Raw genomic sequence first — 15105 nt, forward strand, 5'->3', positions numbered from 1 at the left:
CACTAATTTTCCATCAGTGGAGGTAATACTTTAAGCTGATTATCAGCAGTGGTTTGGGAGTCTTTTTTACCATCCAGCCTTTCTGACCCGGAGAGTTGCCAGGCTCACTGCAATCAGTTGGAGTCAGGACCTCTGGATCAGGTCCAATGTTAGAATTATCCCAATTTCTGATAACCCTACTACTACAAGTTAACCAGTGAAAATTGAAAAACACCAGTTTGTTCATGTTTATTTAATCAGTAACAAAATGAAAACATTTGGAATTTTATCAGTTATTTGATGCATAAAATATTGGAGTGGCACTTTCCCTCCTTTTTGCTCCTTTTTTTTTTTTCCTCGTTTCTCTGTAAAAAATTACACATCTGGTATACAAGATTTAAAAAATAAAATAAGAACTTTGAGCACACAAATCTGCCGGTACATTTGAATACTGGCTTTAACATTTCAGTTTCATAAGCAAAAAAACAGTACAGCACATGATATAAATATTGACGCCACGTAACGTACAAACCTCTACAGAGAAAGGCCAGAAGACACAAACTTAACTATACTGTGGCTCAGATCATTTGATATATAACAAACAAAAAAAACAAGAAATCGCTTCACCTCTTGCCCGAAGGCCAGTGTAACACACCACTAGTTAGTAGGTGTTACAAGCATAATATGGGGAATTTCTAACATGTGATCTTAACAGTCCATCAGAGTTTAAACGGTAAGATCCTCCAAGGTGCAAGATTTGATTCTGATAAGGAGAAAACATCCAGTAGCAGTGTCTGAGGCTTTCAAAGCCGAGAGAGCTTGTCCGAAGATATTGATGGTTTCTCCCACTATGATTTCCTGCCTTTATATCGGGACATGCGGTGCTTGTCATGCAAAGTGCGTCTCCGAAGCGAAGAACATCCCTCTGATGGAACATTCCCAGAGAGTGAGAAACAACACAGAACCCATATTTCTCTGGTGAACTATTCCCCCAACCCTGCAACATGGGGAAGCCTATGTGCTGCTTGCTGTTGGCCTACCAGAAGCAGTAACGGGAAGATGAATCATCATTTGGTGCCACACCGCTTGGTTCCTTTCTGTCCTTCATTTTTGCCCTAAGTCCTCCATAGAGCATTTCAAAGGAAGGAAGAAACCATGACAATACCTGCAAAAATGACACTGGCCTGATTGGAATACATCTGTCACCAAGGCCACCTGTACCTGATGCTCCAAGACCCATGTAGAATAGCCCAGACTGATGAAGTTATCTTCACTGAGGGACAAGAGGGGAAATATTGTTCCTTGAAAAAATGGTCCCTGTAGGGAGGCAGCAGCTGGTGGGGAAGAAGGAATATGCATGACTGTAATGACTATGTTTAAAAGTGCTGCATGGGGTTTTAGCCACAGGAAGTCCATGGGAATTGTATGGCACTGGAAATGTAGAGATGGGGACGGTGGTATAATATTTTATTGTAACAGTAACCACATTAACGATCCTTTACCCACAAAGGGCCACATTCAGCGAGTTCAGTGGAGTTGCCCCTGCAGTGGATTTGGCCCTGAAACCAGAAGCTAGTAGATTGTAAACTCCTAGATAAGAGTGGTCTGAAGCTTCATGCACATCTTGCCATCACCTGCAGCTGCGTGGTTGCTGGAGTTTTGATAAAGACTTGGAGTCTGAACATGAGGTGGGTCAGCTCTCAGTGCTCACAGATTGGCCTGGGGATGCTCATCTCATGGCATCAGGCCCTTGAAATGCCTTCCTTGAAAAGCTTTTCAGGGAAACCAGGCCTGGTTTTGAGGGGGCTGGGGCTCACTTTAGGTGCTGTTACAGGAGGACTTGCAGCTTTACATAGTGTCAAAATCAGACAAAAAAATCTGCAGTTTTGAGTGAGTTTTCATTTCAGTTTTGGGCTCTGCTCAACCCCCAGACTCACTGATTCTGAACCCCCAACACAGAGCCAGAACTAGTGGGGGACAGTTTTTGTTCCCATGAAAAATCCTGTTTTCATCTCCATTTTCCTTTAAAAGTTTTTTTGGGGGGGGTTGTAAAAAACCCCCCAACAAACAACCCCCCAAATAGAGTGGCAGATTCCAAGGCCAGAAGGGACCACCGTCATCAGCTAGTCTGACCTCCTGTGGGACACAGGTCAGAGAACGTCCTTGAAATAATTCCTGTCTGAACCAGGGCAGATCTTGTAGGAAGACATCTGATCTTGATTTAGAATTGCCAGTGATGTAGAACAAACCACGACCCTTAGGAAGCCGGTCCAATGGCTAATGATGCTCACCGTTAAACATATACACTTTCTTTGCAGTCTGAACATGTCCTGCATCAACTTCCAGTCGCTGGATCTTGTTACACCTCTGCTAGATTACAGAGACAACAAACTGAAAAATCCTCAGTTGAAAACTGAAGATATGGGGGAATTTGGCCAAAGTGTTTCAGTTTTTGGATACTGGTGTAGGGAGGGGGGGAATCATTCCCATGGAAATTTTCATTTTGAGGAAGAAGCCATTGTTCGGTGAAAAATTGTGTCAACTGTCAGTTTTGACCAGCTCTAGTCGATTGACTCTGGTTCCCACAATCCCCCTCATCTTCCCTACTGCAAACCACATCAGCTGAACTTCACCCAGCCCTGTAACACGGTTGTTTTTGTAGCCAACCTTCCGAGTTTGGAAGGAAGAGCTCTCAGTGACCCATCACTGGACATACCAGGATGTGCGTGGGTGAAATTCATCCCTGGTGTAACACTACTGACTTCACTGGAATGTCAGACAGGGTCCCAGGAGTTTTAATTAAGCACAAGTTCCACAGCCGAACTAAAGAAATCCACAAGAACTGGGGTTAGACCCCTGGCTCTGCATTCAGATAATGAGCACCTCCATTTGACCTTTGGAGATCACAGAAGAAATCAGTTTTCTTGGTGCTAGTCATTATGCGCGTCCTCATTCCTCAGCTTCCCTTCGCCTGGCTGACACAGAGGGGGCCGCAATTCAGTGAGGAGATGTGATCATTGGAGCATTTAGCTAGGGATTTCACCCTCCAGCCATCAGTGCCATAATTAAAGGAGAGCCAAACCAGGTGTGTAGGGGATGGCCTTGAGAGGGAATAAAGAAGCAGGTGATCAGGGCTCGAGGGGATGAGCATGAAATCTGCAGATATGTATTTAATCCCACACATGCACATGCACACACACACACACTTGTCCTATCCCAGTTCTGGCCAATGGTTTCTAAAAATAAAGTATCCATGTAACAAAGACTGGGATAATATAAACACTGTTCCCTGGCACATTAAGGCTCTTAAGCAGTACTCATATTTTTGTGCATTTCAAATCTCCACAGCAAGACCTCAGAGTCAGATTGTCCAGCATTCCGCGTTTCCATCCCATTGCAAGTGGGCTCCGAGGGAGACAGAAGGACTTCTCGGGAGAAATTGGCTCAGTGGCAAATTCTCTCTGTCATTTCTTTCTGCATGGAAAAAAAAGAACAGACAAAACAATGTGTTTTATCAAGGTGGAATTTCAGTCAGCTTGGCAGTTCCGCAATGACGAAGCGCCATGGGGAAACTGACATCACTCTCCCAGGCTGCCTCATGGGTATTTTTCACGAGAGGCTCATACTGAACCGGGTCCCTCTGCCTTGCAGATGAGACTATGTTTCAAGGAGACACCAGCTAAAACACAGCTTGCAAAACAAACCCCACTCAGACAAGTTCATTCGGGCCTCTCCTGCTCCTATTTCTGATTTATTTATTCACCAAATCACCTTACTTGGTTTTGAGATAAAAGAGTTCGGAGGAGGAAAAAAATCTCAGTCTGCACAGTTCTGGTTGTTGTTTCCACATTCTCATACCCTTCCTCCCTTTAAATAATGCCTTTCGCCTCACCTTTACTGCCTGTGGAGTACAGTGCTTCTCAGCATGAGAAAGGCTATCAGAATCTGGCCCTAAAAAGAGAACAGTGACCTCTAATTTCTTGTACTCCCTGAGACTTGCACTCACGGCAGTGTACTAAGAATTTCTGATTACCACCTTAACATAGTTAGCAAAGCACTTAAGTCCCCTAACTAAGCATGGGCTTAGCTAGGGGAAGCTTAATTGCGTCACTGAATCCCAGCTTTCATGTTTAGGATCTTTCTAGCGTTGCAGTTGTTCATGATGCGCAGAATATGCTGAACCAATAACCAAGCCCTTGCTCCAAATAGCGTAATCCCTGATCCAATGAGAGTCTTTTCATGGACTTCAATGGGCTTTGGATCAGGCCCTTCCAGCCCGGTTGTACCCACTGTTGAGTCGCTCTTGCAAGAGAGCGGACACCTTCCAGACCAGCTGGAGTGGAAATGTTTAGACAGGAACATGCAGGTTATATTGAGAGTCTCTTGGATGGTACCTCAAACACTGTCTAGGTCAGCGAGCACTGAAGATCCCATAACACTTTTCTATAAGAGAAGGGGTTTGTCCTGCTGTCTGTATCCAAAACTTTCCTTTCCCTCCACTTCGGAGTAGCTCATGAAGGGCGTGATCCAGCTCCAGCTGAAGTCAACAAGAGTGTTTCCATCAGAATTGTATGGGCCCTGTGCACTGACTGGCCCCTGCACTCCACCTCAGAAGCAACTGGACAGCAGTGGTGTGGAGGTACCTTTGGAATGGAAGGCACTGTTATAAATGTGCATTACTGTTAACCTGGGCTGCTGCTTCCAAAGCAATGTTGCACTGTGATGCATTGTTTTTGTCTAGATCCTACATGCACATTCATTTAATCTCAGTGATGGATTGGTGAACTTTTATAATCAACTGGGCATTGATCTTCTAACCCTTGGAGTGCTCCGTAGTTTCCACCAGGATGACACCTGTGAATGGAGGATTGAGGAGCACATAGGACAGGGCTGCTTGTTCGGATTTGGTGGGAGAATTTCCTGTAGATGGGTGTAGTTCTGATCCCAACTCCCTGGGGAGAGAAAAAGGGTTTGACAGCTGGGCACAAGACTGGACACAACTAGATACCTAGGGAGGGAATGAACAGCTTTGTCTCATGACCAAATCAAGTCGTTAAAATGATCATAAAACACATATTTATCGAGCTAATGATTTGCCTTCTTTAAGAAGAAGCCCAAGAGTGTACCACTGCTAAAACAAAACTCCTAGCTGGGCTGCTAATTAGCTCTGCAAAATAAATCACTTCGGGGGAAAGGAAAAATCAGCATGCAGAGATGCCTCTTAGGAAATAAATGCTGAGCTTGGAGAGTTAATTACTTGCTAGAGGTCTATTGTCATTAAAATAGGGTCATTACTAAGCTAGAAGAAGAAATGTTATTTATATGGTGGGCACACACAAAGACATTACATTATCATTTAAGAATGTTATTTAATAATCACAGCAGTGAACACCTTCTCAGATTTAAGGCTCTCAATTCATCCTTAAAGGGGCCGTGTCAAAGTAAAAAAAAATCCGCTAAATTACAGAGAAAGCCTAAAATTAGTATAACTGAAAGATCAAAGAAAAAGATACTTTATTTCATCCATCTTCCCAATGAATCAGTTTCAGTTTTCCTTGTACAGTCAGATAGCCAGTTTCTTTTGTTGTAGGCCTATCATACAACAAGATGAGAGGGGAAATATGTTTAAAAGGAAAAAGAAAAGAAAGCGTGATTGTAAAAATCACAAGAACTGAGAGCGGGACTGGGGGGCAGGTGTGGAACCTGAGACTACTTTTTGAAACTGACTAAATTATACAGGGATAATGTCACTCCCTGCTGCTGCTAAATATTACAGCAGGAAGATCAGTGCATGATTTACATATCATCTGTGCTGCAGTGCCTCAGTGTGGCCATCCCCTGTGGTTCAAAAGTCATGAGCCAGCCTCCTCCACCCCCAAATGACGAGATTGTCTTGCAAGTCATGAGATTTTTAAAAAGCAATCCTGGAATTTTTATTTGCCTTTTTTAGCCTTTAGGAGCCATGTTTTCAAGTTTTTCTTCACAACTGTGAGGGCTAGAAACCTACTTTCAAAAAAGAAGAGAGACTCTCACATAATCACATGATTCTAGGAGCTGGGGCTTTAAGAAAAAATAAAAAGTACCGTGACTAGCTAATGCATGGTGGAGGGGGGAGGCAGCGGGCTAATCTAGATATTTATAATTAAATGGCTATTTCCATGGTAGGCTGAATAGGCATCCTGCCGAGAGCTTGGAAACAACCCTCTGCCCCTGGGAGTTGTTTAAAGAAATAAAAACTGTTTAAAAGATAACACCTGTGGGAGAAGGTGCCATCTCCTTGCAGAAAGGGAAGACACATCAGATGCTTACAAGTCGCAAGGCAAAGAGGCAGCCAGTTGCACAAGGGTTAGCGTTAGGGTTTGTGCCAAATTTACAGGGCCAGCTTCAGAAAAGCACATCTCTAAGTGCACACAACAGAAATTAAGGATCTTTTGCAGAGCCAACACAGAACCTCTCAAGCTAAACATAGGAGCCTTTACAGCTTAAGCTAAACAGACAAGGCAATTAGCTCAGACGCCATTACAAACTCAACCTCTTTATGTGGTCTAACCACTAGGCAGGGAGAAGAGAGCTGCACATCCATATTCCTAGTGCCAGCTTAGTCCCCCAAACCAGTAGCCTGACTGCCCTGTGCGCCAGCTTCTTTCACACAGCGAGTAGTGTATGCTTTGTTCATAGCCTTCGTATATAAATACTGGCCCTTAGCCACAGCAGTTGTACCCAGGAAAAGACAAGACAGAGGCCTCTATAGAAAGCCAGCTCTGTTCAGGCAAATGGAATGTTTTCCTTGCAATGAATCTGTCTTTCAACATCAGCTATTTTAGCTGGGCGAGATTCCCGGCTGGTGGAAATCAGCATCACCTGTTGACTTCTCAGGAGCTAAGCCGATCGCAGGTTTATACCAGCTGAGGATCTGGTCCAATAGTTCGGCTCAATCATTTTGCTGCAGGAAAGCAAGTTTCTGTTTTTTTCCCTGGTTCACAATCAGCTAGGCATGATTTGAGAGGCATTTGTAGAACTACCAGAGAAAGTTAGTAGGAGTGTTTTATTTCATTTCTAAACTGGATCTAATTGAAGACACCCTGAAATTTTCAGAATTGAAAGGAGGATACCGCTGAAGCAGGACATGGGCAGCAAAACAGGACAGCTTCTTAGTGCCCCTTTAAGAGTTGCCTTGGTGATATTGCCAAGGCGGTCACAAGACGCTAGAATCCATAAAGGCTTGTGCTGTAAAATCTAATTTCAGCCTCAAAGTGTTTTAAAAAAAAATGTAGCAGAAAAAAGTATCAGCGAAGAAGATGGAGTTAATATGTAAAAACTTATCAGAAATCAGCTAGGTGATTAACGTCGTCGAATGAAAGTTAAATGCAGCAGCTGCTGCTGCTAAATATTTTTCCACACAAACGGTGCAGGAGGAGAGGGCAGGGGAAAAATCCCAATTTCCCATTTCAATAACAAAACGCAGTCCGCTCATAAATGCAGCCTTGGGTTTGATGCCTTGTTATCGGTACAGAATCACAATGCATTCTGTTCATGCTTGTCCCCAAGAGATACAGCCCCAAAGATCTCCCTTGGGAGACTGAAGACCCTGCACGCTCTGGGAAAGTTTGTCAGCTAGAGAACTGAGGCTCTGGAGGGAGAAAGGGCAACAGGAGAATTGTCAAACCTGGATTCTTGGAGTTAAAGTCAGTGGCTCCCTGACTATGCTCCATGGACTATCAGAGATCGAAGGAGTACTCCACGGTTGTCTGCAGTGAGTTGGATGGGTATGGGTGGCAGGAAAGTGACACTACAGAAGTAGCTGGTACAGAGCGACTACAATGCTATGTGGTAAAAGTTGTGGTCATTGAGCCATGGCCTCTAGCCCTCTTGTATGGGCCATGCAGAGTGTCCAGAAGGTCCATGTAGCCCTTCAGGGATGGGGACTTCCTCCCACGGCTGGTAGGCCAGATGGAAATTACAGCTGCGGGCGGCTGCATGGGCAAAGTTAAGGCCTGGTGTAAGCTGGTGCAACCCTAGTGAAGTCAGAAGTCTCGCTTACAGAAGGGATAGAGACAGTGAATGTGTCTTTTCACTTAGCTTTAAGAAGAAAGTATCTAGATACCGGACCCCCTTTCTACTAGGACCCTCCCCCCAACTAAATAGCCCGCACCTCCTGAGCTCAAGTTACATGCATGCATCTCTGCATCAATCTGCTCTTCGAGGTTGCTTTGGGGTGCAACAGGTTTGGCATTTCTTAGATGGTGATGAGACTTTCCAGAGGTCACCCAGCAACAGAGCCAGGAAGGGACTCAGAGACCTAGACTCTCCATCCACTGCTCTGTCTATGAGTCCACACTGCCGGTTACATCTGTTGTCTCCAGTTTGCCCATGGGATCCACATCATGGGGGATGCTAGATATTCTCAGCCTTTAAAAACAAATCCAATTTTTTTATCATCCACAAGGGCTTTGGGGTTTTCGACTTTTGTCTCCTGGATCTCTAAATTGTTCTGTCATTCCCTTCCCCTGCCAACACACATCCACACACATTTAAAACTAAGAAACAAGCTTGAGAGAAGCCACTAATTTGTTACTTCTCAGCAATAAACACCCACTCCGTTTTCTTAGCAAGACTGAGAGGAAAATACTAAAGAACCACAACGGCAACAGACAGAAGCCAAGGAAACACCACAGGTGGGTGATGCTAATGACCAGTTTGCACTGGGTTTGGTGCTAGTGATTTCACGGCATTGGCTGTAAACAGTAAGCCTGATGGTAAGCTCAGTGTCGTATCTTTGCTCTTGACACAAGAATAATGTGAGAAGAAAAGAGACAAGAGTGGGGTTCCAAAGAACTGGGTTTCTTATTTACAAAGACCTAGCTCTCTCTCTCTCTCTCTATATATATATTGTTGCTATGCTAGGATCTAGGGGCTTCTGCAATAGGAGACAAGGAGGGAACTCCCAAACTGTTTAAAGGGATACCTTCCAATTCCTATACACGATGCTCAGAAAGGAAGAAATGGCACAGGATCATTCAGCATATTGCCGGAACTGATCTGCCCAAGTTTCAATCAATCTGACTTTTCTCATGTCTTCTTGGGCTTTTTTAAAAAAGGAGATGTTACAGGTATTTTTTTCAAAAAGTTTGCTTAAACATTGACTATTTGCAAAAAACAAAACCTACCTCCCCATAACAACAGTGTAATGCATTTTGGTGTCAAAAGACACCCATTACAGTCAGAATATCCCCACAGCAATGCCTTGCTAAGTCATAACCCAGAGTTTGGCCAATGTCGTTTCCCATCCCCACGACCTAACTTCACTTGCCCCAGGAAAACCAACGTTTCTTAAGACCCACATTTCTTGAGTTGGTCTTGGGCCAAGAGACTTAGCCAATTAATATTGCTTAGCGCTGTGTACGCGTACAGGGATGAATCCTGCTCCCTATGAAAACCATAGACTTCCATGGGGCCAGATTTTGGTGTCCCAGGAGGTAGAGAAGTTATTAGACTCATTTTCCCCAAGGCCACTCAGTGAGTCAGGATTAGAAATCACAGGCTCCTTATTCTCTAACACTGGTGATCATTTTTCTAAAGCAGAGGTTCCCGACCTGTTGCCTGCAGGACATTTTGCTGGTGGCTTGTCCTCATTTCCAGCTGCTAACCCCCATAAGCAGGCAGCTAAATGGCACTCGGCACTTTCCAACTATCACTCAGCCATGGACTGTGAGTATCAAAGGCTGGGGGAGGCTAAGCCTCCCCTAACCCAGGTCATGGTCCTGCCCACACTCCGCCCTGAGGCCCCCCCCCGCTCCTCCTCTCCTCTGTATGATGAGATAACAGCACTTCCTCCCGCATAGCGGAGTGGTGCCGACAGGTACGTTCAAGATTATGAAGCACTCAGAAGCTGCAGTGATGGGGAGCAGACAAGTACCTTAGACTGACAGGTTTTATTTGCCTTACAATAGCATCTAGAGCTCCAGGCCCCTGTATAATACTAATGCCTAGATCTCATACAGTGTGCTTCATCAGTGGATCTCAAAGCTCACCGCAGTCTGTGCCCCATTTACCCTCATGCCACCCCTGGGAGGCAGGGCAGTGCTGTTATCCCCCCTGGACAGAGGCACAGAAAGGTTAGGCGACTTGCCAAAGGCCACACTGGGTGGCAGAAACTCAGATTTCCCAAAACCTAAGCTTGTCCCCTAATCACTGGACCATCCTTTCTCTCCTGTTGTGCTAGGCACTATATAAACTAACACTGAGCAGCTAAATGTCCCTTCTGGCCTTGGGATCTGTGACTGTAACAGAGACGTGCCCTTGCCCAGGGACGTTATAGGATTGTGAGCAGGAGGGGAGGCAGAGCCTAGAGTGAGGAAGGAGGGACCCAGGAGACAGACTCTATGACGAGTTGGTTCACAGTAGGGAAAAGTTGGAGAAGTTCTGTGCTAGGCCCCCCTGCCGCTCAGAATTAACCAAGTCTTCTCTCTGGTGCTGGGCTTAGTTAGCATGTTCTACAGATCACTGCAGCAACGCTTAGCCAAGGGACCTGCTGGCCAGTAATAAGATAATATTCACCACTTCTCTAGGAGGAGGGTATTTGAGGATTTCAATGAGGTAAGGGAGTGTTGAAACCAATCCCTCGTCATCTGTGAATGCCACCGTTTATCATTATGGGGCATGCTGAGGCCATTCAAAACTTCAACAGCAGGAACAGAACTTGCACTCTCCCACTCCGCCAATGTACAGGAGTGGTTCGCCATATAGAGTCAATGACACACAGTTGAGTCATTCTAATTTCATTCACTGGAGAGTATTGATGTGTGTTATATGCCAATTCACTACACTATTGCAGAGAAGGATGCTCTGGTGGTGAGGGTGCTCACCTGCAACTTCAGAGCCCCAGGTTCAATTCCCTGCTCCTCCAGAGTGCCTGGGTGACCTTGGGCAACCCTGGGCCTCAGTTCCCTTTCTGTGCAATGGGGATAACACTGCCCTGACTCACAGGCATGTGGTGAGAACAAACACATTAAGGATCGCCAGGCACTCGGATACTGTGACAAGTGCGTGTGTGTATGGGGGTGAGATAAGCAACTAGAACTAGATAGACCCTCCCCGCTTCGTAGCTACAGGAAGTGAACTCTGGGGTGGTCGTGTGAGTCACACCAGCAAGTGAGCAGCAGAGCCCAGAATAAAGAGCCACATCTCCTGATTCCCAGGCCCTGTTATAGCCACTTCACCACTGTGCCTCCACCCGGTAAAAGGAGCAAAAAGGGAGTTTGGCTGAGGGAGCAGGAGCAGGGCAAGAAGGGCTCTGAGGCAGCCACTCTCTGCAGATCTTACATTCCCCAATTCGCCACTTGAAAGGACTGAGTCTCTGACCCGAAACACAGTCAGCAGCTGTCAAGGCTGAACACAAATTGGCCATCCCAGCTACTTCTTCATTGATTTTCAGTGTTCCATTCTGTGGCGGGTGAGAAAACGGGCATTAGTCTAACTGCCAACGAGCTCCCACTGGCCTCGCACAAACAGAAGTTGGATTTGGGAAGCAGCAGCCAGCCTGGATTGGAGGAAGGTGTTACAGGTGTATATTTCAAATGAACAACAACAACAAATATCTAGAGAGGAGCTTCATGAAAGGGTGCACAAAAGAAATCCCTCTCACCATGGCCAGGGGCAAGCATCTGCCCTGTGTTATACGGGTCAGACCAGACGACTAATGGTCTCCTGTGTGCAGCAGGGGCGTTGTAGACTAGTGGTTAGAGTGGGACCCTGAAAGTTCTGTTCTAGGCCCTGCTACTGACTTGCAGTTTGACCTCAAGCAAGTCACTTAGTCTACCTCTGCCTCAGTTTCCCCCTTCTGAAAAGCAAGATAAGTTCACTCATCTTGCTAAAGTGCATTGAGCTCCTTTGCTGAAAGGGGCGATTTAGGTACAAAATATTATTTTCTCATTCTTACAATTCACACCAGGACACGGCCAGCAAGCTCCCTCCCCCCCAAACAAATAAGCAAAGACCCGTGACATATTGAAACGGTGCGAGGATGTTAGCACTGAAACTTCCACTTATTGTGTCTTAAAGGAAAGAGCACTAGGGAGGGGAAGTGGTTATTATAGCAACAGTTTTTTTCCCTCTCATCCTCTTCAGCTTCCTGGTCTTTAATAGTGTTTGGGGCCAGAGGCAGAAAAGAGCAGCTCCCAGATGAGACAAGCTTAGCACGGCTCCCACTGTCTCAGCCAGAGGGAGGCTGTTTGGGGGCGAACGGGGGCTCAGCTGCTACCTCCAGCCCATGGGATTCCAGTTGGAGTCTTGGCTGCACAAACGAGCCATATTTTTCATGTGTATAGCAAAGAAAAGCGCTTTACAAAAATGACTAGCTAGATCTTACTAAGTGATTTGGCCTTCTACCCACCACCCTGGCAAAATGCAGCCATCTCTGGGGCAGACTAGAGCAGCGGCCAGCCAGCACACGGTCCAGGGGAGGGCAGTTTTGGAGAAGGAACCCAGGGCAGATCCCCCTGCTCACAGGAGAAGTGCCCTGAGCTATTTATGGATCACACAAAGCAGATGGGACCTTGATTTTCCGTCACTTCTGAAGGTGAGTGAATTGCACAGAGGTCTGGGGTGCCTTTGGCAGTCAGTGCCCTCTCACAGCTGTGAGTGATGCCAGGGCAACTGCCTCAGTTTCTCTTCCCCCACTGTCAGTCATCTGGCCCTGGGCAGGGTGGCTTCCTCTTAGGACTCCAGCTGATTTGTCTATAACCTCTCCCCTTGAGGGGCAGTAAAATGTCCAACAGACCAGGAGACCGGTCACCCCAGCAAAGAGGCAATAATCCCAGCCCCCATAGACTCCAGACCCCTTGGCTCCAAGAGATTTTACTATCCCCTTGGCTGGCAGATGGTAGGAGACCCCAGCCAGGCCTGCTCACTCCTCTGGATTCCAAGGGACCCTGCATTAGGCAGCAGGGCCTGGCTCCTTGCAATCCTTTGCTGCTTCCCGGTCCACCGCTCCTGTAACCCTCTTCCAGACTCACAGTTTCTGATTCTCGTTCTCTGGACGTCAGACTTGTGGCCGCTCTTCTGCTGAAGGAGCCTCTCCTTAGCCAAGAGAGCTGGCCTACTCGTTAACCTCTGCGTGGTCATGGCAGCCTGCAGTCTATGCACCCCACGACCCAGGACTCACTTTCTCTGACTCAGAAGAAGAACTTGCCTTGCTGGGGTTTGAATCACTGAGTCAGAGTATTTGACTTAAGACTTGGCCCCCAGGTGGTCACCCACAGAGCAAGCCCGTCTGCTGAGCACGCGAGCTATCAAGGATGGTTGGGTCTATTGGATGCCAATTAAGAGATGCACCAAGAGCCAAGGAAGATGAAGTTACACCAAGGATGAATCCAGCCTGTTCCCCTTCAGATGAACACCAGCATCATCGTAACAAGCAGCTCAGTCCCTCATGGCCTCTGTGGACCCCATCAGTCACCCCTTCTGGCAAATAAGCTATCTGCTTTGAAATCCTTTGAGCATCTTCAGGCCCCCATTCCAGCCACGTGACACTCATGCGTTCGAGTAGCCAGGAATCAATCCAGCAGGAACCACAATGGGATGGAATAGTTATTGAGATGCAGCTCATCAATACCGAACAAGCTCATCTTGATTAGTGCCATTAGGAAGAGGAGCTAATCAGGCTGAAGTGCTATTTGCCAGGGCTCCAGGCCATTAGATCAAAATTAGTTCATCTTAAACTATTGATAGGGACGTCACATGAACCTGAGTACTCTTTGGCCAGCTGAGCTACCATTACCTGAGTCAGAATCACAGTGATAAGGCAGGATAGTTAATTAGTGACCTGGATAGGTTTCTTTCCCACCTCTCCCCAAACTTCCACAGACCTAGATTTTCTGTAACTCCCGTGCATCAGTCATGTGGTACTACAAGGACACTGTGCAGTGCTCAGAGGCAGGAGGAAGCCTGATCGGGTCAGGAGATAATGTCTGTCACAGCCGGGCAGTGGGGGAGGACAGTGGAGTTAAAGGCATGGATATAGGCCCTGAGCCTGCAATCAGATCTGCAAAGGAGGAACTCTGTGCTCATGTGGAGCCCTCTCCATTCAAATGACCCATCATGTCATCACAATTCTCTGCATCCACAAAATCATAGACATGTCGGGCTGGAAGGGACTCCAAGAGGTCATCAAATCTAGGGCCCTGCACTGCGGCAGGACCATATAAAACTAGACCATTCCTGACAGGTGTTTGTCCAACCTGTACTTAAAAATCTCCAGTAATGGGGATTCCACCACCTCCCTTGGAAACCTGTTCCAGCGCTTAACTCCCCTTAGAGTTAGCAAATTTTTCCTAATATCTCACCTAAATCTCTCTTGCTGCAGATTAAGCCCATTACTTCTTGTCCTACCTTCAGTGGACGAAGAAAATAACTGATCTCCTTATATTGGCCCTTAACATATTTGAAGACTTTCATCAGCTCCCTCATCAGTCTCCTTTCCACAAGAAGCAACATGCCCAGATTTTTTTAATGTTTCCTCACAGAGCTCAGGTTTTCTAACCCTTTGATCATTTTGGTTGCTCTCCTGTGGACTCTCTCCAATTTCTCCACCTCTTTCCTAGAGTGTGGCACCCAGAATTGGACACAGTATTCCAGCCGAGGTCTCACCAGTGCTGAGTAGAGCAGGACAATTATCTTCAGGGTCATACATGAAACACGCCTGCTAATATACCCCAGAATGATACATATCAGCCATTTTTTGCAACTGCATCACACTGTTGATTCATATTCAATTTGTCATCCACTGTAACCCCCAGATCCTTTTTGACAGCACTACTACCTAGTGAATTATTCCCTGTTTTGTAGCTGCGGATTGGATTTTTCCTTCATAAGCGCTTTGCGCTCATCTTTCTGTCACCATGGCTGGCGTCCAACCAGGTGGGCTGACCTAAGTTATTGTTGTGATTGTGGTAGCATGCAAGGCCCCCAGCCAGAGGTCAGGGCCCTGTTAAACGAGGCGTTGTACAATCAGAGACCTGTCCCAGGAGAGCTCACAAGCTTGGATATAGACAACAGGTGAATAAACAGACATGCAAGCATGGGTGAGGACAAGGCAACGGTATGGAGAGGTGCGTTTGCACAGGTTAG

General features: G+C 46.3%; 1 protein-coding gene across 5 annotated transcripts in view; it reads right to left on the reverse strand.

The window, feature by feature from the left end:
* Positions 1 to 217: 217 nt before the first annotated feature.
* MOB3C (MOB kinase activator 3C) overlaps positions 218 to 15105 on the reverse strand; it is a 58408-nt gene continuing 43520 nt past the window's right edge. For 3 of the 5 annotated variants that reach the window (XM_032805020.2, XM_032805022.2, XM_032805021.2), the window contains exons 4-5: positions 4798 to 4987; positions 218 to 3453 (exon numbers count right to left, since the gene is read on the reverse strand). In XM_032805020.2, the coding sequence (XP_032660911.1) occupies positions 3341 to 3453; positions 4798 to 4987 (303 nt within the window). In that variant the 3' untranslated portion in view covers positions 218 to 3340. The remainder of the gene's footprint in view (positions 3454 to 4797; positions 4988 to 15105) is intronic. The other 2 variants (XM_032805026.2, XM_032805025.2) reach the window with 1 other exon arrangement.

The sequence above is a fragment of the Chelonoidis abingdonii genome, chromosome 7 (genome assembly GCF_003597395.2).
Source record: "Chelonoidis abingdonii isolate Lonesome George chromosome 7, CheloAbing_2.0, whole genome shotgun sequence".
In the NCBI taxonomy this organism is placed as follows: Eukaryota; Metazoa; Chordata; order Testudines; family Testudinidae; genus Chelonoidis; species Chelonoidis abingdonii.